Source organism: Trachypithecus francoisi, unplaced genomic scaffold (assembly GCF_009764315.1).
Source record: "Trachypithecus francoisi isolate TF-2019V2 unplaced genomic scaffold, Tfra_2.0 Lachesis_group2, whole genome shotgun sequence".
Taxonomy (NCBI): domain Eukaryota; kingdom Metazoa; phylum Chordata; class Mammalia; order Primates; family Cercopithecidae; genus Trachypithecus; species Trachypithecus francoisi.
The window spans coordinates 54,068,825-54,094,643 of NW_022681465.1; the positions used below are offsets into that span (position 1 = coordinate 54,068,825).

The 25,819-nt window shown below is 39.1% G+C and overlaps 1 protein-coding gene across 9 annotated transcripts in view; it reads right to left on the minus strand.

Moving 5' to 3' along the window:
- Positions 1-25,819, minus strand: part of ATP6AP1L (ATPase H+ transporting accessory protein 1 like) — a 45,193-nt gene that overhangs the window by 11,302 nt on the left and 8,072 nt on the right. For 2 of the 9 annotated variants that reach the window (XM_033179219.1, XM_033179220.1), the window contains exons 2-6: positions 12,337-12,393; positions 11,641-11,686; positions 4,107-4,147; positions 3,795-3,853; positions 2,428-2,663 (exon numbers count right to left, since the gene is read on the minus strand). In XM_033179219.1, coding sequence (XP_033035110.1) covers positions 2,428-2,663; positions 3,795-3,853; positions 4,107-4,116 — 305 coding nt within the window. In that variant the 5' untranslated portion in view covers positions 4,117-4,147; positions 11,641-11,686; positions 12,337-12,393. Of the gene's footprint in view, positions 1-1,790; positions 1,894-2,427; positions 2,664-3,794; positions 3,854-4,106; positions 4,148-11,640; positions 11,687-12,336; positions 12,394-21,543; positions 21,602-25,819 lie in introns of those variants that run through there. The other 7 variants (XM_033179221.1, XM_033179222.1, XM_033179226.1 and 4 more) reach the window with 5 other exon arrangements.

Genomic DNA, 25,819 nt, shown 5'->3' on the forward strand with positions numbered 1-25,819 from the left:
CTCTGAACAGCACTCAACAAGATCTCAAAGTGCTTATGCATATATTTCCTCATGTGTTTTCCACAACCTTGTAAGATAGGGCCAAGAGGAAGAAGATAAATGGTCATTTTTAAAGATGTTTTAAACCCCAGCTCTATGAACATACATGCTCCATGACGTTAGCAAGTTTTCTAACCTCTGTCATGATAACTGCCTGTGACTCCGAGAATTACTGTGAGGAATAACAGACATGGGCCTATGAAGACCTCGCACTGTGCCTGGCCCACAGTAAACGCTCAAGGCCTCATAGCTATAATGAATAGATGCCATCATCTCCATTTGACAGATGATGATCCTACATGTCCTGCCTATAAAATCACAAAGCTCTCTGGTAGAAGTGGGCCTAGAGGCCAAGTTTTCATTCTTTCTGTCTCTAGGTTCCCAGTAATCACAAGGTCTCTAAAACCCACCCAAAAAAAAAAAAAAAGCTGTAGGTGGCCGGGCGCGGCAGCTCACACCTGTAATCCCAGCACTTTGGGAGAACGCAAGGTGGGCAGATCACCTGAGGTCAGGAGTTCAAGACCAGTATGGCCAACATGGTGAAACGCTGTCTGTCTCTACTAAAAATACAAACAAGTAGTCAGGTGTGGTGGCACCTGCCTGTAATCCCAGCTACTCAGGAGGCAGAGGCAGGAGAATCACTTGAACCTGGGAGGCAGAGGTTGCAGTGAGTTGAGATCGTGCCATTGCACTCCAGCTTGGGCAACAAGCAAAACTCTGTCTTTAAAATAAAATAATAAAATAAAATAAAAAACAAATAACTGTAGGACCCTGATTTTCTCCCACAAATGCCCTAGGGTCAGGATAAATGGAATCAAGGAGAGCCAGTCAGCCACAGACAGCCAAGATTATCCCCAAGTAGGCAGCCTCTCTCTGTGCAACTGACCACAAATAAAGAGCCCTGTGGGGAATTAATTAGCACCCCAGGAAAAGGTCCTGAGCTCTCAGCATCCCATAGTCTCTTTGATAGTCTTGGATAGTTGAGCTATAACAGGATAAACAAATCTGAGAGGACTCTAGATGCTTCCACTTACAATTCCCTAAATCCCTAATAAAAGATAGTCGTTCTGAACAGCAAGATACTCAGATTTGTAACATGACTTTTAATTGTATATTAACAGACTCCATTTTTACCCATCGCCAAGAATTTTTAAGTGGGAAGTAAAGTTCAGGAATAAAAGGATGTTTCCAGCCAAAATACATAACGTAGAAAAAGAATACACACACACACACGCACACAGTTATGCTTTATATAAAGCACCCTACCCATCTAAACGAAACCAGAACAAATGCAGAGAATCTTCCAAACGGGTCTATTTTATCAACAAATGTTGAAAAGAAGGTTTATAGAAAGCAAGCAGGACATGCCAGATTTCCTCTCCCTGGACCAAAATAAATAAAAACAAAAATTTTTGCTTGGATGACTGAAAAGCAGAAAAACGCATTGGAAATTGATTTGCCCTTCAAACATGTTATTTGTTTAATCTGCTTCTCTCAAATCAAAACTAATTATTTCAATCATTTTGAAATGTCCCAAAGAATTATCTGGAATTTAGCCATTGAAAAGTGCCCTGCACATTTGCAAACAGGCAATATTCCACTATTTCAGCATACTGACACACCCCCCCGGCCCCCACCTCCACAGAGTCAAGCATTTGTCCTGGCTAGTGTGTCACCCACTAGAATGTGTATAACCCTGCTGGGATATGTGATCTCTTCCCTGATAGGATAAAAGTAGTTTAACACCTAACATTTGGAGTTGAGACCAAGCCTGGAATCCTTTGCTGTTTTCAAAATGAGTTTGAGAACCCTCGCTTTCCAAAGTCTCATTTTCTACAAGTTATTCTGACAATTAGCAAAAAGGTTCAGCAGAAAACTGCCAGGAAAATATAACTTTTTTATTTTTATTTTTATTTTTAGACCGAGTCTCACTCTGTCGCCTAGGCTGCAGTGCAATGGTGGGATCTCAGCTCACCGCAACCTCTGCCTCCCAGGTTCAAGCAATTCTCCTGCCTCAGCCTCCTGAGTAGCTGGGATTACAGGCACCCGCCACCATGCCCGGCTAATTTTTGTATTTTTGTAGAGACGAGGTTTCACCATGTTGGCCAGGCAGGTCTCAAACTCCTGATCTCAGGTGATCCACCCCCTCGGCCTCCCAAAATGCTGCGATTACAGGCATGAGCCACTGTGCCCAGCCAACAATTTTTGAAGTTAACTTCTGACTTGTTCCTTTATTTTAGACAGTGAATACTTTCTCAAAGATGTGTGTCAGGGTCCTATACAAAGGAGCCTACTTTTTTTTTTTTTTCTGAAATGACAAAAAAATTGAATGCAGAGTTAACAACGCAATAGCCCTAAGGGCTTCCTCAAACTGAGAGATCAACATACCTAGCACTTTCTTCAGTGCAATTTGAGTTGTCAGGGTCCACTGTTACCCTCTGACCAAATGCCTCGTCTGTAAGGTCCAGCCAGGTTTGATTCTTAAATTTAATCGTGATTCTTTTGACCCAGAAGAGAATGCAAGGAATTCCATCGATGGAGACATTAACTGGGCCATGATAGCTGAATGCATTCCAAGGTTCTTTTTCTAAATGCCCTTCTTTGCTCAGATTGTAGTTGAGAGCCTAATTAACCAAATATAAAGAACGTAAGAGATGAACTTGTGCCTATGGTGCAAAAGGCTTCCTAGAAATGAAAGAGCTAATTCATATCCCGTAATGGTAAATACATGTCATTATACATTTATTAAAACCCATAAAATGTACAATACAAAGAAAGAAATTTACGCCAACTACTCTAGTGTAAATACAGATAAAAGAAAAATTAGTTAATAGAGAGCTGCAACTTATGCTTACCAGTAACCAAAGATTATTATTATTATTACAGCAACAGAAGTGAAGCTGAATATTGTAACGAAAATATAAGAGAGCAAGTAAAATTAAGTATTTTAAGTTTTTCTCAACTGTAAGATTCTAGAATAAACAGAAAACCAAATACCACATGTTCTCACTTATAAGTGGGAGCTAAGCATTGAGTACACATGGACATAAATATGCAAACCATCGACACTGTGGATGACTGGAGAGTGGAGGGAGTGGAGTGGGTTAAAAAACTACCTATCGGATACTATGCTCACTATCAGGGTGATGTGATTCATACCACAAACCCCAGCATCATGCACTACTCCCATGTAACAAATCTGCACATGGACCCTCTGTATCCAAAATAAAAGTTGACTTTTAAAAAGAAGAGATTCTAGCCAGGCGCGGTGGCTCACGCCTGTAATCCCAGTATTTTGGGAGGCCAAGGCAGGTGGATCACAAGGTCAGGAGATCAAGACCATCCTGGCTAACATGGTGAAACCCTATCTCTACTAAAAATACAAAAAATTAGCCGGGCGTGGTGGTGGGTGCCTTGTAGTCCCAGCTACTTGGGAGGCTGAGGCAGAAGAGTGGTGTGAGTCTGGGAGGTGGAGCTTGCAGTGAGCCGAGATCGCACCACTGCACTCCAGCCTGGGCGACAACAGAGGGAGACTCCATCTCAAAAAAGTAAATAAATAAAATTTTTAAAAATAAATAAAATAAAATAAAAATAGAGATTCCATAATACATTTCCTCACCCTAATTTGAAGCAAAAATATGTTACTTATTAAATCAATTATAATTAATATTTTCACAGGAGCACACACATGATTGAAATGTGTTTTTAAGTTTTTTAGAGCTAGATTACAATCTGGTTTCCTGGCATAGCCATACCTGTGTGATTGGTATTGTTGTGAAATTCTGGACTGGTTTCGTACCTCCATTATTCTGATCTGTCAAATAAATAATGATGTGGTTACCAATGCTAAATGTCCTTTATTTATTAATGTAATTGAGTGGCAATAATATGCTAAACACTGTCACATATATCAAGCTTGAGCCCCTTTTGACTCATCGTTTAGAACACACTAATATAAGATTTCACATGATTGACTCCTGGTACAGACACCATTGGTCAGGGAATTCTGTCACAGAAAAAGCCCTTCCCCACCCCACATGGAATCATGTGGGCAACTGGAATCTTACCATTCTTCATAACCACTTCTTTATTTGAAGATGTTGGAGAACTGAAATTAGAAAAAAACAAAAAAATTAAAAGATGCTGAATAAATATCTACAATTCAGATGTTATACGAAATTTTAAGAAGTATATTTCACTTTATTACATCTCAGAATAGAGGAGCAGAAACAGCCTGCCAAAATTCATTTATTAATAGTGAATTTCCCATTTAAAAAGTAGTATGTCTCTCCCCGTTGTCTCTGCATTTAACAGAGAGAGAAAGTAACATATGTTCTTCAAAAAACAAATATGAAAAATAAAGAAAAATTTTAGAAACAAAAATTTTTTTATTGTATTTTATTTTATTTGAGATGGAGTCTCACTCTGTCGCCCAAGGTGGAGTCCAGTGGTGTGATCTCGGCTCCCTGCAACCTCTGCCTCCTGGGTTCAAGTGATTCTCCTGCCTCAGCCTCCTGAGTAGCTGGGATTACAGGTGTACCACCACACCCTACTAATTCTTGTATTTTTAGTAGAGATGGGGTATCACCATGTTGGCCAGGCTGCTCTTGAACTCCTACCTCAGGTGATCCACCCACCTCGGCCTCCCCAAGTGCTGCAATTACAGGTGTGAGCCACCATGCCCAGCCAGAAAAATTATTTTAAATCAAACCTGATTCTTATTCACTGAATAGTATTGCGGGCAGGGGGGCCTACTATGTGCCCAGCAGTGTGCTACACGCTAAGGTTTAACCAATAACAAATACAAAATAACAAAATAATAAAGCATATAAAACATTTTACAGTGAAATTTCATACTACATTGCATTGTTAACATATCAAAGCCAAAACATCCAACCTTTTGGAAAACAAGACAGACTCAATTACCAAAAAGTTATACCGGAAACTTATGAGCATATAAATTACGATATGTATCCTTGTGTTTGTGTGTGTATATATACCTTCTCTATATGCATACAAACACACAAACACACACCACATATGTATATAATTTACTTTTCACAAAGTTTAAAAATGGATTTTTCTGGACATGCTGTTTTAGAGTTTGCAATTTTTTTTTAAAACTATATCACAAATATTTTCCATGTAATTATATACTTTTGACACATTTTTAATGTCATGTGGTATTATATCATAGAAATGTATCATAATGTATTTAACCAAATTTCTATTTTTAAGTATTTGTTTTCAATTTTATTAGCATTATAACAATACTGCATTGAACATTACTGTGGATTGTTTGTTCACACCCATGAGAAGTTCCTTAAGATAAATTCCTTAAGTGAAATTTCTAAGTCAAAAGATATACACATTTTTTATTACAGGATATTTCAGACATACACAAATATAAACAGAAAAATATAATAAGCTCCCATGTACCTGGACCCATCATTCAGCTTTAGTAATTATCAGGTTATAACCAATCTTGTTTCACCTACAAGCTCACCCTCTTCCCCCACGTGATAGTAGTTTGAATAAAATATCAAAAATTATATCATTTCAGTATATATCTCTAAAAGATAAGAACTTTTAAAAATAACAGCGTAATTACATCTAGAAAATACTGATAATTATTTAACATAAAATTAGTGTTTAAATCTCCAGTTTTGTCATAAATGTCCTAAAGATTTAACAGTTTGTTTATTGCATATTTTAAGTTTTCCATAAGTTTTACCTACAGTATATGAGAATGTAAATCAAACTCTATACTTAACAATTCCAATCTAAGGTCTCTATATATCGCTATCATATAAACTCAACATTTTTATAACTAGAGAAAGATATATATTACATGAAATATATGCAAAACGTAATTGTAGCTGAAGAGTTACTAAATCTATATCATAATAAAGTGCTTTAGAATTAATTATATGGACCCAATTACAAATTAAATGCACCATTCTCTCTGTAATATGATCCCTATTATCTAATGAGAATTCCTGAAGATGACAAATTGGTGACCATGATGTCTACTAGTTGCTGTTAATAAATGTATGCATGCATGCAATTCATTAACTTTCACCAACTTTATTGAGGTATATAATTTATGTACAGTAAATTGCATTCATGAAAATTATACAATTATATGAGTTTTGGCACAGGCACATACCCATGACCCCATTGCCACAATAACAATACAGAATGTTCATAACACCCAAAAAAGTTTCCGCTTGCATTTTTGCAGCTAAGAGTTGTTCCCTCCACCCTCAACCCGAGGAAACTACAGACTTGCTTCTGTCACTTTAGATTAGTTAGCATTTTCTTTTTTCTTTTTTGAGATGGAGTTTCGCTCTTGCTGCCCAGGCTGGAGTGCAATGGCGTGATCTCAGTTCACCACAACCTCCACCTCCTGGGTTCAAGTGATTATCCTGCCTCAGCCTCCCAAGTAGCTGGGATTACAGGCATGCACCACCACACCCGGCTAATTTTGTATTTTTAGTGGAGACAGTGTTTCTCCATGTTGGTCAGGCTCATCTCGAACTCCCGACCTCAGGTGATCTGCCCACTTTGGCCTTCCAAAATGCTGGGATTACAGGCGTGAACCACCGTGCCCGGCCTAGTTAGCATTTTCTACAATTGCATATAAATGGAATCATACATATTCCTTAGCATTTGGCTTCTTTCCGTCTTACCATAATGACTTTGAAATTCATGTATGTGGTTGCATATGTCAGTAGTTCATTCTGTTTTAGTGTTAAGAAATATTTCATTGTATGGATACGCCATACTTTGTTTATGCACACATTCATGAATATTTGGGGTGATTCTGGTTTGGAGCTACTATAAATAAAGATTTAAGAACATTAATGTATAGGAGTTTGTGTGAATATGTTTTTGTTTCTCTCAAATAGCCAGGAATGGAATGACCAAGTCACATAATAGAAGTAACTTTTTAGAAAAGCTGCCAGTCAATTTTGGCTTCCCTGTTATTCAACATTCTTGCTAACATTTGCTATCATCAATGTTTAATTTTAACCATTCCAGTGGGTGTGGGTTGCTAGCTCAGTTTAATTTTAATATCCATTTCCCTGGGGATTAATGATGCCCCGCATTTTTTCTTATGCCTATAGAGCATTCATATAGTTTCTTTTGTGAAGTGTGCTTAAATCTTTTGCTCATTTTAAAAATTAAATTCATTGACCTCCATAAGTGCTCTTTATATGTGCTGGATGCAAGTCCTGTGTCCGATATACACACTGGAAATATTTTCTTGCATTCTGTCTTCCTTTTTCATTTTCTTAATGGTGGTTTTCAAAGAGCAAAAGTTCTAATTTTCAGAAAGTCCAATGTAATCTTTTTCTCTGTTATAGCCTATGTTTTTGTTTCTAAAAGAAATATTTGCCCAACAAGGTCACCAAGATTTTCCTCTCGTGCTTCTCCTAGAAGTTTTCAAATTTTAACTTTTACACTTAGGTCCATTTTGAGTTGATTTTTGTGAGTTAAGGTACTTGCATCATTTTGGAGCTAAGGATAAAGAAAATGTCCTATTAAGCTTGCAGAAGTAAAAAACAAGAATCATGCAAGAATTCAGCCAATGCATCCCTCTCACCCCTTCACAGAAGCTAATGGAGGACATGCTCCCACAACATAAGGGCAACAGTCAACAAAGAGAAAGCACAGACTCTCATAAACAGCAGATCTCACTAGAAGAGTGGTGAAGCGAAACTAAGACTAACCATTGTACATCAGACATAGAATCAGTCCAGATTGGAGCAAGAGGACAATAAAAGGAAGACCTACAGAGAGATCTCTAAGTGAAAGGGGAATTTGAGAGACCACTGCATATTGGAGGAAAGAACATGTGAAAAGAATTAAGACTATGCATGTTTTGAAATTGCAACTACAAAAAGGCCATTTTTAACTCAAGGGAAAAAGAAAGGTTATCAAAAAAAAAAAAGAAACAAACAAAATACAGTCTACTAGCTGGCTTGTCTGTGAACAATATACATAGTCATCGTGATGCAAGCACTGATGAACTGAAAGTAGTATTGTAACTATATTGAGCGGGGGCGTGAAGGAAAGAAAGATGAGGACATTGTTGGAGACAGGAACTTTGTCAATAATAAAGGAACTTGTTATAAAATCTAACATGTATAAATGGAGAAATCATCTATGCATATTATTTTGATATTATGGCAGTACAGTGAATTGTATGATTGTTACCAAGTCTTTGTTTCCTTCTCTGGGAGAGGATTTTGCATCCCCCTAGGCCATATGACTTGCAGTTCCTCTCTGTGGGTGGAAAATGCTTCCTGCCCCATCATTAGGCTTGGCTACTATATGGACAGGAGACAGGGAAATACAGGATAGAAGAGGGCAGTTCCTGGCAAAGGCCCCACCCTTAAGCCTGGAAACCCATGGCCCTAAATGGGAACAGGCTTTCCTGTTTCTGCGCCCAAATTTGCCTTTTGGCCCACCAGGCCCCCATCCAGTACCCATATAAACCCCAAACCCCAGGCTCCACAAGCAGATGAGCAGATGAACAGGTGAACAAGAGCAGTAGAATAGCATGACAGAGAAGGGGAGACAAGAAGGAGTGTCTGAACATCTAGAGGAGTTTGGCTGGGGACAGTCAGAGAGGAGATTGGCTGCTGGAGAGCCACACTCCAGGGGAAGATCATCTCCCACTCCATCCCCCTTCCAGCTCCCCATCCATCCTGCTGAGAGCCACCTCCACCACTCAATATAACCTCCACATTCACCATCCTTCGAGCCCTTGTGTAACCTGACTCTTCCTGGATGCCAAACAAAAACCTGGGGTCCAAGAGGGCACTCAACTGGTTAACACTTAAGCCATCTGCAGATGGCAGAGCTAAAAGAGCACTGCAACACACTCACTGGGGCTTTGAGAGTCACAGGCACCCAACCCTAGATGCTACCATGAGGCCAGAGCCCAAAAGCACTTGCCCTGGTTCCTGCATCTGCCAGTCTGCATGCTCCCCGTCTTGTAAAAGGTTTGAGCACATGTGGCAGCGGCCAAACAAATGCGCCACACCCCTGTTGCATGTCCTGCAAGGGGGGGGGTCAGGGAACTCTCCAGTTTTAGCTATATATCTTAATCAGGCCAATGCAATATGAGCAGAAGCAACAATGTGACAGTTCTGCAGAAGTTGCGAGTGTCTGCATGTGCCTGCCATCTCTTGCCCCATTCCCTCTGTCATAAGAACGGCATGCCCAAATAGGGGCTGTTCTTTCAGCCTGGGACTTGGAATGAGAAGTGGAAACAGAGCTAGAGCAGGGTCACAGCAGCCCACCTGTAGCTGTCAGAAGTAACAGGAGCAAGAAATAAATGTTTGAGGCTACAAACTTCTGTAATATAGGGGTTGTTTGTTTCTAGAAAAAAGGTGACTAATACAAGCAGTGACCAAGAGAAGAAACAACTAAAAATTTGAAAATGTTTGCCTATAGAAATAACTAGAAGACAATTTTTCCTTTAATGTGTGCCTTGTCACCTTTTGATTTTTTGAAACCATGTAGGTGTATTACTTTGATTAAAATTTCTAATTTAATTTTTTAAAAAGATACCTTCCTTTAGAAACTTATAAATTAGCATTACGGTTTACATTAAGTGTCTTGTGAGTATAAATTTAATTTCTTGAGCAACAAAAGTGAGGTTCCCATCCAAGTAATAATGAAACTATAATAAAGATATGCTTTAGCCAAATAATCTAACCTACCTAAACTCCAGACTTTGTAGCACAGGTTAAAATGTAACTGAATATAATATATGAAATAGGCACAAATACCCAGACATTACCCAGGCAGACTTCGTCCTGCCAGCTGTGCTTGCCTCATTTCACCTCTTCCCTTCTCTCTCCTCTCCAGCTACTCTAGCATTATTCAGTTCCTTGAACACTTCATGGTTCATTTTTCCCTTAGCACCTGCTGTTCCCTCCACCTGGAATGTTCTCCATCCTCCTAGTGATTTTCTACATATCCTCCAAGATGACAGCGTATCACTTCCTCAGGAACACAATCCTAACTTCTGCGAGTTCCAATCCCCCTATTGTATGTGCTCATTGCTTCCTATACTTTTCTTTCACAACACATTTCCAAGTTTATTTGGAATAATATATATCATTTGATTAACAAGGGCTTCCCTATTAGATTTAGTCCATGAGGGCAGGGACTAACCTTGTGCTCACCATTGTAGACCCAGCACCTAGCATGGGGCCTCGCTACTTAAAAGCACCAATTATTTTTAAAATGTGTTGCATGCATGAATGAACTAAGAAATTAATGAAAATACTCTGAAATCAAAGTGGAAAATGGGAGGTCACACAGGATTTCTTTTTGGATCAAGAATAAACCCAACTTGAGAAAGAAATGTGCAAAGTGAGAATAATGACCCCTACTCACTCTGTGTTTAGAAACCGTGTATTGAACTTAAAATACAATCCTCCTTTCTACAGACAGAATATTGAATAGCCCCAGGGAGCTGAAAGATATTTTAAATTTCGGATCTATTATTTGAAAGAACACATAAAACAACAACTGTTGTTTCCTTCATAATGAATTAATGAGCCATATTATTAGATTCAAATGATCATTGACTTACGTGATATCTAAGATCTAAAGCTTCTGAAGCTAAAATTAAGCCCATTAACTTTATCTTAAAAACAGAACTGGGATTTTTCTAATTCTTGGTGTACATTTTACTGGTGTAATACACAAATCAGGCATTTCTGTGTAACCCAGGTGTGGAACCAGGACTAGGCTTTAACCACCTAAAGGATATAAGTCACTTACTATTCAAAAGAGAACCTGAAGGAAAGCACCCTTGACTCAGAAACAATGGAAGAAAAAAACTGTTAATGTCTATATGTAAAGATTTTATCAGTTTTGGACTAAGGAGTCTTTAACCCGAGTTTTGCCAGACTCTCCTGCTTGCTGCTGTCCACTGTGTTCACACTAAATTCCCTGATGCATTTGTTGAGATGGCACACAATGAGTCAGTGAGAGACATGACATACCTTAATTGCTATTCAGATTTTGAATATTCTTTTTTATAGAAAAAGCTGTAAATGTTCCTTAAATGATGTATAAAAGAGCCAAAGGGACAACAGAAATAGAAACAGGAATTTAATTGCCATCTCTTCACAGTTAAAACGATTTAACACCTTTTCTTTGAAGGACAGGATATATATTTCTGAAGTTTTCAATTTTTTTCTTACTCTTTTCTCACATAATAATGGCAGGAGATACTGTGGAATTAACATTTCCTTGTAAGTATGAAAGAAATCTGAACACTGATTTGAGGAGTCATTTTCTCATAGATAAATACTTTGATACATACTACAAAAGTTTCTTGGATATTTTGAACAAATAACCCTTATCTCTTACAAAAAAGCTTATATTTTTACCTCAAGCATAAACTCTGTTCAATAATTTTTGTAGCTACCTGTATGATCTAGCATATCCATTTTGAATCACAAACAAATGTAGATATGAAACAACATAAAGAAATCACAGAGACACCTAATTTCATACTTGCACTTAAGTTCACAAATACATTGCTTTAAAAGATGTGCAGTTACTCACCTTACATTCTTCCTGGCAAATATATGGTCCAAGGTTAGTGAAAATCCTATACATAAAAAAATCAGTGAAAAACTAAACAAGATTTTTTTTCCCATCAGAAAAGAATCAGTTTCTTCAAAGCAAGAACATCTGTTAATTCATAAATGCAAACAGAGCAGATGCAGTACTTTTCATGCCATGTGACTGACAGCATATTTAACCAATAACAGGGCAGCTTTCTCAGAATGTATTCCATGGTAGGGTGGGAGGGGGAGGGGTCTGATAATGCTTACAGTATAGAGTGAAACAAATATGTAGGTTTCTAATTATTCATCTCATGGAAAGATTATTAAGGAGCCAATTTTTAAAGAAAATATATTTGCCACTTAAGCTCATTTTAGAAATTGCCATTGTTTTGATACTGTCATATAACTCTTAAGACTTTGTTTTATATACTTCATACTACATATATGTCATACTGTTATATATTTCATACTACACTTCAGGAAGCTATTAATTTCTCCCCAAAATCTATGAAGTATATATTTTTACATGTATTTTTCAGGTGAATAAATAAATAAAAATCTTCGGAACTTCCCTAAATTCACATGTATGTCCTAGTTCACAGTTTCCTGATGAATTCATAAGCCTCCATTTGCCAAGAGGTGTGGACAGCAACGGTGAGGAGCACCGGCTTTGGAATCAGGAGCTCCTTACCAGTGAGCAAGCTGACACCAGGCAGGTGATTTTCCCTCTGGAGCCTTGTTTCCTCATCTGTGGAGTGGGGACAGACACATTTAATTGTTGTGAAGATTAAATGGGATCATGGATAAAAGGCTCTTTTTTTTTCAGAGTCTCCCTCTGTCAGGCTGGAGTGCAATGGCGCGATCTCGGCTCACTGCAACCTCAACCTCCTAAGTTCAAGTGATTCTCCTGCCTCAACCTCCCGAGTAGCTGGGATTACCGGCATGCACCACCACGCCCAGCTAATTTTTGTATTTTTAGTAGAGGCGGGGTTTCACCATGTTGGCCAGGCTGGTCTCGTGCTATTGACCTCAGATGATCTGCCCGCCTCGGCTCCCCAGAGTGCTGGGATTACGAGCCACTGCGCCAGGCCATGAAAGGCTCTTCTTAACTCAACACTTAGCTAAGTAGAATGTCGATTGTTATTCCTTCCCTGCTGACCTCTCCTTTCACCTCACTCCCCTAAGAGCCTGAAAAACAAAACAAACGACACAATTCCTAAGAGTTGTTTTACATTTTTTTAAAATATAATTAAAATGCCACAATAAAGAAAATCCTCCAAAATTAAAGTGTCAAGTGTCACCATTTGGGGCACTTAGGAACGTTGATGGCTTAAAGACAAAGTACTGGTAGCAGAAAAGGGCTATTTGTAAGTGAAATTTCAAAGAGATGATGGACTATAGGAAAGCTGGGGTCTTCGAGCTAAGGAGACATTCCTATTCCTCTCACACACCACTTTCTCCCAACATAGCTCAGGGGACTCCAGTAGAAAATAAGAAGAGGAGAATAAAGCAGAATGACTAGGGGAAGTGGGAGAATGCAGGAATAAGGAAGAAAGTTGCTAACAAAAATTACAAAATCAAAAGGGTCGCTGGCCTTAAATGTGGCCTTTCCGTGCCCCATCTAATTCCTACTCCCTCCTCATACTGTCTTTTCTTCTCTGTTTTCATTTCACCCAGCTTCTACTGTTCACCACTCCTTTTCTCTTTCTGTTCTTTTCCTGATTCCATGGAATTTCATGTAACAAGCAGGTCTGGATAAGAGAAGATAGTTTTAGGTAACGTTGACAGATAACCTGTAGGATAACCTGTTAAAGCTGAATGTCAAAAAAACAACAAATGATTTTAATATAAGTATGTTCCATGCAATATTTGGGACATACTATATTTAAAACTTATTGTTTATTTGAAAAATTAAGTTTAACTGGGCATCCTATATTTTAAGTTTGCTAAACCAGCCAGTCCTATTCTTAGGGAAGCTCAGCTACTCAAAGTGTAAAGTGCATACAAATCACATGAGATTCTGTTAAAATGCAAATTTTGACCCAGTAGGTCTGGAGTGGGGTGTAGGATACCACATTCCTAACCAGCTCCCAGATGATGATGATAGTGATGCTGCTTGCCTGAGAACCGCCCTTTGAGTAGCAAGGATCTAGAACAGCATTGTTCAATAGAAATAGAATGAGAGCTACACATGGAATTTAAAATGTTCTAGTCACATTAAAAAGAAGTAAAAATAAACAGATGAAACTAATGTTAACAGTATTTTTATTTAACCTATCTAAAATACTATCATTTCAAACATACTTAATTTTAAGAATTATTAGTGAAACATTTTACATTTTTTCTGCCCTAAATCTGTACTCTAGTGTATAATTTTTAAAATGTATTTATTTCTATATTTTGTAGAGATGGGGGTCTTGATATGTTACCCAGGCTGGTCTCAAACTCCTGGGCTCAAGCAGTCCTCCCACCTCAGCCTCCAAAAGTGCTGGAATTACAGGCGTGAGCCACCGTGCTACTTATATCTCAATTCAAATAAGCAAAATTTCAAGCGTTCAGTGGACACTTGTGGCTAGCGCCCACTGTATTGGACAGTGCAGATACAGAACATCTCCTGCAGCTGCCAGAGCAGTACTTGGTATTCTCCCATGGGAGCAGTGGCAGTGCCTACTCCTCAAGGCCCTGGTAAGGAGAAAGTGAGAGCCCAAGTCAATGATGATCCTGCATTGTGACAATAATGGTTCTATGAACACTGAGAAAGGAGAGTGTTAGTCCCTTAGTGGTTATCACATAAGAATCTTTCGGCCAGGCATGGTGGCCCACGCCTGTAATCCCAGCATTTAGGAGGCCGAGGTGGGCGGATCATGAGGACAGGAGCTCAAGACCAGCCTGGCCGACATGGTGAAACCCCGTCTCTACTAAAAATACAAAAAAGTAGCCGGGCATGGTGGCAGGTGCCTGTAATCCCAGCTACTAGGGAGGCTGAGGCAGGAGAATTGCTTGAACCCAGGAGGCGGAGGTTGCAGTGAGTCAAGACCATGCCACTGCACTCCAGCCTGGAAAACAGAGCAAGACTCCATTTCAAAAAAAAAAAGAATCTTTCATGGAAATATGCTTGGGTTTACATTTTCAGACATACACACAATATTTTTAATTTAAAGTATCATTTTAATAGATTTTATGTCCTGATCCTAAAATTTTAACATAGTATTCTTTCTGTTGTTGAAACATTCTCCCACTTGGTTAAGAACATTCCAGGCATAATAATTAGTAGCTAGTAGGTTTCACACATGTATTTTAGACTAGAAGTCACACTTAAGATGTGATTGTCTGAGAACAGCTCATCTTGTGACTTTGGAGGAGAAAAACAGTGAGGAGAAATGCTAATTGGACATCTTAGAGGCTGCAAAGCACTAGGGTGTCACCTGCCTGGCACCATACCTTCCTGCTCAGACTGCTGAGGAGCCTCTGTGAAGAACTGCGAAGGGTCTGAGATTTTACTCACTTCAAAGCTCACTAGTTAGTCTGACAGTTTTATGAATGCTGACAGAAGACACAGACTCCTGGGTCAGAGAAAAGGACTTTATTACTCACCGCACAGCAAGTGGCACAAGCATCAGTATATCTGGTCAGTTCCCCTTCCCCTTGGAGTAATGTAGGTAGGCCCAGATGGATACTTGCACACACAGTGGGCTTCATTTCAGGAGAGAAACCCTGAGCTTAAGGAGCTCCAATTTTTTTATAGTGGGTAGTAAACCTATCTGCCCTTTGCTCTGAGGGGAAACACCACCTCTACTTTCCAATGCTATAAAGCAAGCCTGTCCTTCGCTACAAAGGGGACATGATTTCTACCGTTCAAGGCTTCTCCCCATACAAACATCCTAGAAAAGGTATTCAGAACAGAGAGCAGTTAGGGACTAGCTCATAACACATGCAGAAAATGCAGAGGCACATGGAAAACTTCCCCTCTACCGTCTCCACAGGAGAACAGGAAACTGTATAGCCATGCTACCTTCTTCACAACTGGAAACAACTTGGGTTTGCTTTATTTTTTGATTTACTATATATAACTAAATGATATGTTACCTGAATATTTGAATATCAAAAATCTATCTTCCCATAATCATATATGACCATATAGAATTGTGTTCCCACAGGAACAAAAATGGATCTAACTTAAGAATTCTAATATTTACCTTGAGAAGACTAATGGGTGCACAGTCTCTATTCATTCAATGCTCTCAGACCAAAAGTTGCATAAATGTTTAAATCAGTTATAATGGTCTTTGCACAGTGATTCAAAATCCGAATCCATGTACCTCCTACAAAGCCCAGCGTGGCCTGGTACCTGCTGGTCTCTCTTGCCTCATTTAACACCAGCTCCTCCTCCTGAACATGTTCCAGGCACCCTGGCTTGCACTCAGCTTCTCAGCACCCTCAACATGCCAAGCTCCTTTGCACCCAAGTGACCTTGCACATATTGTTCTCTCTGTGAAGTCACCTCATACCTCTCTACCTCTCCCTGTATCATATTCACTTTCATCATAACAAACATATATCACAATTTGCACTGAGAGATTTATTTTCTTGTGTACTTACTGATGCTGTTTCTTCATCACACGGTACACTCCATGAGGGCAGATACTATGTCTATTTGACTGATATACACCTGGAGCCCAAGTTGGTGCTCAGTAAAATACACAGAATGAATGAATGATCCTATCGAAAAATGCCACAGAATTAATTCTCACTTTGTGCCACATGGTTATGACTCCCAAGGCCTGAGTCTTTAGGCAACTATAACGGGAAAATCAATTAATTCAAGTATTCCATAGAATTCTGCTACTTGAAAATGGGAACAGACAAAATCCAGGTTACATCAGTTCACTAACACCCTCCATTCCCCAAGGAGCAGGAGGTACTGTATAACTCTTTATCAAGTTCAGAGCAAAATTGCTGCCATGATTTCTACCAATTTTCATCAAATTAACTTCTGCATTAATTAGAATCAGGATGGTACATTAAATAGTTGTAAGTGCTTTTCATTTAAATGTTCACATTTCTCACGTTAGGTTTCCCTTTGACTTCCTGAAACACAGATGATGTGCCAGATTAATGGCACTTACTTGTGTTCTGGGCTGCTCACGCTGAACTAAGACAGGAGACCTGCTCTTGAAACAAATTTGTGCATGCAACAAATACTGATTGTCACCGTGCTAGATTCTTTACCAGGAATACAAAGTGCAAAATACAGTCCTCACCCCCAAAATCCTCCCAGCCCAGTAACTTGCAGAAATGTAAACACCTTTGGGATACAGCAAACCAGTGACCTTGCTTAAGCTCAGTCCCACCTCTTCCCCAGGCAATAGCTGATTAAATGAAGGAGACAGTGGCAGGTATATAATAGACACTCCGATATAGGTTTCTTTACTTGAAGTACAAAAGAGCCTTTATCAGAAGGATTTGCTAAATGACATATTTAGTGTGGTAATCAAGGCAAGACTAGGAAGAGAGGCTTGAGCCTCATAGACCTGGGTCCCAGGGAAGGAAAAGGCCTCCACTACCCTCAAAAAATGCTCTCACCAGGCACCTGCAGCGTCCACTTTGACAGAGACACTGAGATGAAATTCAGGTTGAGAATATGTGCCATGTGATGTTGCCCTATCCTTGAAGTCACATTTATAACAAGGGCAAAATGAATTATTTGGATATAAATTAGCCAGCACACTTAGTTTCTTTTTTCGTTTGTTTTTTTTTTTGAGACGGAGTCTCACTCTGTTGCCCAGACCCGAGTGCAATGGCGTGATCTCAGCTTGTTGCAACCTCCACCTCCCGGGTTCAAGCAATTCTCACGCCTCAGCCTCCCGAGTAGCTTGGGACTACATGCGTGAGCCACCGCGCCTGGATCATTTTTGTAATTTTTGTAGAGACGGGGTTTCACCATGTTGGCCAGGCTGGTCTCAAACTTCTGACCTCAGGTGATCTATCCGCCTTGGCCTCCCAAAGTTCTGGGATTACAGGTATGAGCCACCATGCCCGGCCATGCACACTTAGTTTCAAAGGAAGTATTATATACAACTACTTGGTAAGAACTCCAATATATTATTTTCTAAATAATTAAATACTTTTGTGAATTCTAACTTAAAATCCATCTAAGTAAATTTTAAAATTCACATGTACATGGGCACACTATTCCATAGTATGCGAAATGGCTGTATCTATGAACTGGCTACAGAGTCATTCATTTTGGCTATCCTCATAATTAGCAATGATTGCTAGAACCAAAGAGATCAAGAAGCAATTTTTAAATCAACAGAAAAATTACTTCTGTTCTTTTGTATAGCAATGCAAACCCAGAACTCCTCTCTTCTTCTTTTCTTTTTTCTTCCTCTATTTCCTTCCTTTTCTCTCACTTTTTTTAATTCAAAGGAAAAAATTGTTTTATAGCAAAGTCCTTTAAGCGATAAAGTCTAAATAATATAAAGTGTCTGAGATGTTGCATGCTTATTTTGGTAGGAATTTTTATATTTATACATTATAATCATTTACATATTATATTTGAATAATCTTGAAATAATCCTGATGATTTTTCATTTTACTGTGGAATGCAAGGGCTGAAAGAGTCACTTCTGCCATTCTCCATCACCAAAGATCAACTGTTTCCCCACGGAACTCACAGACAACACAGATCTGGTCTGTCTACCCAGCTGTGAAATCTCTCCAGGGAAGGAGATGCTAACACATTTCTCACATTGCAGTGAGAAAAATTGTCTTTCTTTTCCTAGTGAGAAAAATTATCTTTCTTTTCTTAGAACTCAAAGGTCCCTACTGAAATAGAAGTTTACTTCCCTTTGCTTGATTCTCAGCCAAGCTCAAGAACACCTGGAGAACAACTTTTAATATGCATCTTAAAATTATACTTCCCTTCCAGGAATTTACAAAGAGCATCAAAGAACAGCTTTGTCAACTCCCCCTAGATCCCACACAGAGGTTTAATTATAATAACCAGATTTTAAAGTTCAGCTCCGAGTATTAGGAAGATCATACGGCAACACAGACTTATTTCTTTAGTTCTACCTTGGAATAGATGTGAGAAGAAATAATCACTGCACCAAGCAGTAGCTAGAGTGAGAGGATAAGCAATCTCATTCAGGCCAGGCGTGGTGGCTCACACCTGTAATTCCAGCACTTTGGGAGGCCGAGGCGGGCGGATCACAAGGTCAGGAGTTCGAGACCAGCCTGGCTAACACAGGGAAACCCCCGTCTCTACTAAAAATACAAAAAATTAGCCAGGTATGGTGGCAGCGACTATAATCCCAGCTACTCGGGAGACTGAGGCAGGAGAATGGCGTGAACCTGGGAGGCGGAGCTTGCAGTGAGCCAAGATTGTATCCACAGCCTGGGTGACAGAGCAAGACTTCACTGCGAAAGAAAAAAAGAAATTTTGGACAAAGAAAAAATTGTGTTTAATAATTTAATCAGGAAAATGAAGCACTCAACATTAATTATGAGTAGTTACACAGAGCATGTAATCATCAGTCTTACCCTCACTGCTTCTCCATGCTCACTTAAAGTTGTTACTTTAACTTGTCACATTTCCATAGCAACTGCTGCCTCCATTTTTATAGCTAAAGTACTAGGAATCCCCCTAAATGTTCCAGTATTAATCATCAATATTGCAAAAACCTTTGGCTCTTTTCCCAAAATGGCTAGATCTGCCCAGGGTGGTATCAAGAATCATGATCACTCTTGACCTAAATCTCCTCATCAACTGATCTAATGTATGAAGACCTACTTTTCTTCTTGGTTGGAGAGAGTGGGGTGTCTCTGAGAGAAATCAAATAGAAATGCCATTCTACCCCAACTGAATGTTAAACCAAATGAGAAACAGCACAAGGGGTAAGACAAGCAGAGGCCCAAATGCCACCTTTATTGGCGTGCAAGGCCTGGACAGAGAATGGAGGAAAGCTTAGAGTAGAAGCAAAATGGATTGTAACTGAGCCCTCCCACCAGAAGACAGACATGGCAGCCTATCCTGGCAGCACTGGGCTCTTGGTGGGAAAAAAAGGCCTGTCTAGGAAAAAACAGGGGAAATGCATGCTCTGTGTTCAGGCTGAGTCTCAAAAAGGAAAAGTTGAACATGCCCAGACTACTCTTTTGAAATGTGCTGCAGATGCCACACATCCTTACCTGGCACGGAATGAGTAAAGTGACAGATGGAAACCAGTTTATTAATTAAACTCCTTCTACTTGGAAGATAACAGAAAAGAGGGAAAATTGTTCTCCTTCCTGCTCCTACTCGCCCCCACATTGCAAGAGCTACCAAGTAGGATTCTTTAGTGATGGTGTCTCTTGGTTTTCATATACTCTATAGTAACCCAAAGATAGCAGGTTGAAACTTACAATAAAAATACTTCTATCTTAACGATAACTCTCTAGTTTTCCTGATGTTTGTCTATTCTATTTCCATTTATTTTGTGCCTTATTTAGTTCACATTCATTAAAATTTTTTCTAAACTTAAAAATCAAAATTCTGCCTTATAACTAATCTGAAAACCAACAAACAAAGAAGTTAAGCAAGTTAACTTCTTTAAGTCTCCATTTTCTCTTTGCAAAATGGGGCTAACAGTACCTATGACACAGGGATTGCTTTGAGGATTAAAAGATATTATGCATGTGAAATGCTTAGTCGTCCTATGTCTGGCACCAAAATAACACTCAGTACATATTAGAAAAGGTGATGGTGGTGATGGTGACAGTGATGGTATCAGTTCTTTTGCTCTTTCATTCATGACCTAACTCCAAAACACATCCTGAAGAGTATGACATCTCTCCACCTGCAAAGTTACTACCTACTCCCTCTCACCTGGATTATTGTAGCAGCCCCCTCCTTGAATAACCTGAGGCCTTGCCCCTCTGTCATGGTTCTTCTATAGCAGGCACAGTGAGCATTTTAAAATAGAGATTTGATCTTGTCACTCTCTTACTTTAACCCCTCCAGTGCTTATCATTACAGTTGGAATAACACCCCCATCTCTTATCCCGGCCTGCAGTTTGGACACAAGTTGGCCCTGCCCATCTCTCTGACTTCACCTTCCTCTACCTTCCTGCCAGCTCACCAGTCTGCAACCCTGGGGCCTTGTTTTTTTTCCTCTAACTCCAAGCAGATTCTTTTAGGGGACTCTTTTAGGGAAATTCAGAGTCCAATATCAAAGGATAGTCCCTCCTCCTTTCAGGCTCCAAATTAAGTAATAAGTTCATCACAAAGTGAAAAATTCAAAATGTAAAGCACCAAGAAAGAAAAATTAAATCCCTTTTTTCTTCTTTTCTGAGAAATAGTAATCATGATCCTTGGCTCATAACACACTCTGACCATTGGTTCATGCCTTGTTTATGGGATTTTTAAAATGTACAAAAATGTAATAATTAAGCTCATTACTGAAAGTAAGCCAATAATCCAACATCCAAATATGATCCAACATCCAAATTTGATCCTCACCTCCCTCCACTTAATGTCACTATCATCCTGAATACAGGATGCAAAAGACTTGAATAGCACTATCAACCACCTTGGGCTAGTTAATACTTATAGAATGTTCCACCCAACATCAGCAGAATATACTTTATTTTCAAATGTGCATAGAAAATTCACATATATTTGGAAATTCCCAAATATTTGAAAATAAGTAACATACTTCTAATTCCATGGTTCAAAAAGGAAGACAAAAGAGAAATTAATAAACATTTTGAATTGAATTAAAACTAAAACATAACATACCAAAACCTGAGGCAAGCAGCTCAAGCAGTGCTTAGAGGGATATGTAGAGCATTAAATATATTAGAAAAGACTGAAGGTTTCAAATCAATGACTGTAGTGAATTCTATAATGTTATGTTACCTCAGCATCAATTCTGAATATAAGTTGAAATTTCCCATTCCAGAGCAGGGCTTAGTCACACTTGACACAGTTTCCATTTATCTAGCTCTTCCCAGTTCCTCAATGTGGTTGATCTAGATAGCCCCCAATACAATTGCCTCTGGTTGACCACTTCCCTATGGGGAAGCTAGATACAGCCCCAGGGACATGCACCACTGACCCCCACACCCCACACAGACTGCATGGAAATGTCACAGTAACCATCTCTCAGTCACAACGTGGCCCCACAGAACTCATGCCTGCGTGCTTTAAACTCACCAATGAAAACTCCCCATGGGAAACCTGTCTGGATAATACTTTGGACCCCAATAAACGTTTTAATCCCACAAGTCCTCTGTCTCTCCCTCTCTGTTGCCCCCACCCGCTGGTTGAGCATGTGTGTCCCAAATGGCCCTGCAAGGTGTGCTGCCCTGTTCTTTCTGGGCTCTGTCAAGGAAGCAAACCGCTTCTGTTAGGTGATGTGTTTTGCTGTGCTGCCTCCTCTGTGTTTCATCTGCTGACACACTCAGACTTCTTTCCTGGTCAGGGTTCTCCTAGAGAAAGGCTATCTTGGTGGGAATAAACTAGACACAGGTCAACAAGGAACCACAGGGTGTATACCAGTAAAACAAGCGTACTGTGAAAGGGACACCTGGGCATGGGTCAGACACTTAGGCATTAGGCCATCCATCCCCCAGGATAAAGAACTGTCCCATGAAATGTACATTGTAAACATCCATAACCATCAGGGAGTCCCATTACAGCAAGGATGCATGTTATAGCCACTCTCCAAAGAGAGACCTCAAGACCAAATTAGAAAGAATTTTTAAAAAGTATCTAAGCTTCCACTTTAATAAACCAAAAAAGAAAAAGAAAAAGAGCAAATTTAAATTCAAAACAAGCAGAAGAAAGTAAATAATAAAGGCCAAATGCCATTGAAAACAAACAAACAAAAAAACAAATAGATTGCTTGATAGTTCATGCTGAAAAAAAAAGACAGAAAAGAAAAAAGTAAAATAAAAACAACATAAAATTAGTGAAACAAAAGCTGGTTCTTTGAACAGATCAATAAGATTGTTAGACTTCTAGCTGACTGTGATGGTTAATTCTGTGTATCAGCTTGACTGGCCCTAGGGAAGGCCAGATTTAACATTATTTCTGCGTATAACTGTGAAGTTTTTGCTGGATAAGATTGACATTTCAGTCAGGGGACTCAGTAAAGTAGACTGCCCTCTCCAATGCAGACATCATCCAATCCATTGAGGGCTTGAAATAGAACAAAAGGCAGAGGAAGAAGGAATTTGCCTCTTACTTCTCCCTGACATCTCATCTCATCTTCTCTGGCCCTTGGACTGAGATTTACACAGTGAGCAGCCCCAGTTCTCAGGCCTTCACACTCAAACTGAATTAAACAACTGATATCTTTGGTCTCCAGCTTGCAGATAGCAGATCGTGGGACTTCTCAGCCTCCACAACTACATGAACCAATTTCTCATAATAAATCCTCCATGTGTGTGTGCGTGCGTGTGCATGCATACACGTTCTACTGGTTCTGTTTTTCTGAAGAACCCTGACTAATGCACTGACCGAGCAACAAGAGAGAAAGAGAGAAGACACAAATCACCAAAATCAGGAATGAAAGATGAGAAATCACTATAAATCTATGGATATTAAAAAGATAATAAGAGAATACTACAAACAGCTTCATGCCATAAGTTAGACAAATTAGATGCAATGGACAAATTCCCAGAAAGGCACATACCATCAAAGCTCACTCAAGAAAAAATAACCTGAATAGCACTACATCTACTAAAGAAATTTAAGTCATAGTTTGGAACCTTCCAACACAAATATATAACATATACATATATATACACGTATGTATATATACATACCCATAATAGAATGTCATAACAGCTTTATGAAATAATTTTGAAAACTTAGATGAAATGGATAAATTCCTAGAAAAATGACTTACCAGATCAGACTAAAAAAAAACCTAAGTTTTACAAGCATTTCTTTAACTATTAAAGAGATCTAAGCTGTGGTTAATAACCTTCCCATAAAGAAAACACCAGGCCCCAAAGGTTTTACAGGATGTTTGACTAAACCTTCAAGGAACAAATCATCCCAATTTTATATGAACACTTAGAGACAACAGAAAAAGAGGAAGTATTTCCCCAACTAATTTCAAGTACAGTTTAATATTTATATCATAATCAGACATGACGAATACCTCTTCAAGTATTTACGGGTCATACGTTTCCTTCTTTATGCCTATTCATGTTTTTTGTTTGTTTGTTTGTTTGTTTTTGGGATATGGAGTCTCGCTCTGTTGCCCAGGCTACAGTGCAGTAGTGTGATCTTGGTTCACTGCAACCTCTGGCACCTGGGTTCAAGCGATTCTCCTGCCTCAGCCTCCCGAGTAGCTGGGACTACAGGCAGATGCCACCACGCCCAGCTAATTTTTTTTTTCTTTTGTATTTTTAGTCAAGAGATGGGGTTTCACTATGTTGGCCAGGCTGGTCTCGAACTCCTGACTTCAAGTGATCCACCTGCCTCAGCCTCCCAAAGTGCTAGGATTACAGGTGTGAGCCACTACGGCTCGCCTATTCATGTCTTTTGTCATGTTTTCTCGTTGTATTATTTGTTCTCTTCTTATTGTTATGTAGAAGGGATTTTGTTGTTTGTTTCTTTTGAGACAGAGTCTCACTCTATTGCCCAGGCTAGAGTGCAATGGAGTGACCTCGGCTCACTGTAACCTCTGCCTCCTGAGTTCAAGTGATTTTCCTGCCTCAGCCTCCTGAGTAACTAGGATTACAGGCATGCGCCACCATGCCTGGCCAGGTTTTGTATTTTCAGTACAGAGGGGGTTTCACCATGTTGGCCAGGCTGGTCTCGAACTCCTGACCTAAGGTGATCCCCCGCCTTAGCCTCCCAAAGTGCTGGGATTACAGGCGTGAGCCACCGTGCCTGGCCAGAAATTTTTTAAAATATTAATCCTTTGTAAGTTTTGTGGCTATGGATAGCAATCCTCAGTATGTAACTTGTCTTTTATTTTCTTTCAGATGTTTTTTGATGAAGAGGGTCTTAATTTTAATATGATCAAACTTATCATTCTTGTCATGTGTAGAAACATTTGCCTTTCGTAAGTTCAAAAAGATATTCACCTTTGTTCTCTATTAAGAATTTCAAAGTTTTCTTGTTGATATTTAAGCCCTTAATTTATCCGGAGTTGATTTTTGCTTTCAGGGTGAGATAGTGACACAATTTCATTGGGTAATCACTTTTTGTGCAGCTCCATCTTTTTTAAATATTAATTTATTTTTAATTATTTATTCTTTAACAAAATCTGTGTATATTTATGGTGCACAACATATTTTAATACATATATACATTGTACAATGGTTAAAAAGAGCTAATTACATGATTGTATGTTTAGAAAACCCCATTGTCTCAGCCCAAAATCTCCTTAAGCTGATAAGAAACTTCAGCAACGTCTCAGGATACAAAATTAATGTGCAAAAATCACAAGTATTCTTATATACCAGTAACAGACAAACAGAGAGCCAAATCAGGAATGAACTTCCATTCACAATAGCTTCAAAGAGAATAAAATACCTAGGAATCCAACTTACAAGGGATGTAAAGGATCTCTTCAAGGAGAACTACAAACCACTGCTCAGCGAAATAAAAGACGACACAAACAAATGGAAGAACATACCATGCTCATGGATAGGAAGAATCAATATCGTGAAAACGGCCATACTGCCAAAGGTAATTTATAGATTCAATGCCATCCCCATCAAGCTACCAATGACTTTCTTCACAGAATTGGAAAAAACTGCTTTAAAGTTCATATGGAACCAAAAAAGAGCCTGCATTTCCAAGACAATCCTAAGTCAAAAGAACAAAGCTGGAGGCATCACGATACCTGACTTCAAACTATACTACAAGGCTACAGTAACCAAAACGGCATGGTACTGGTACCAAAACAGAGTATATAGACCAATGGAACAGAACAGAGTCCTCAGAAATAATACCACACATCTACAGCCATCTGATCTTTGATAAACCTGAGAAAAACAAGAAATGGGGAAAGGATTCCCTATTTAATAAATAGGGCTGGGAAAATTGGCTAGCCATAAGTAGAAAGCTGAAACTGGATCCTTTCCTTACTCCTTATACAAAAATTAATTCAAGATGGATTAGAGACTTAAATGTTAGACCTAATACCATAAAAACCCTAGAAGAAAAC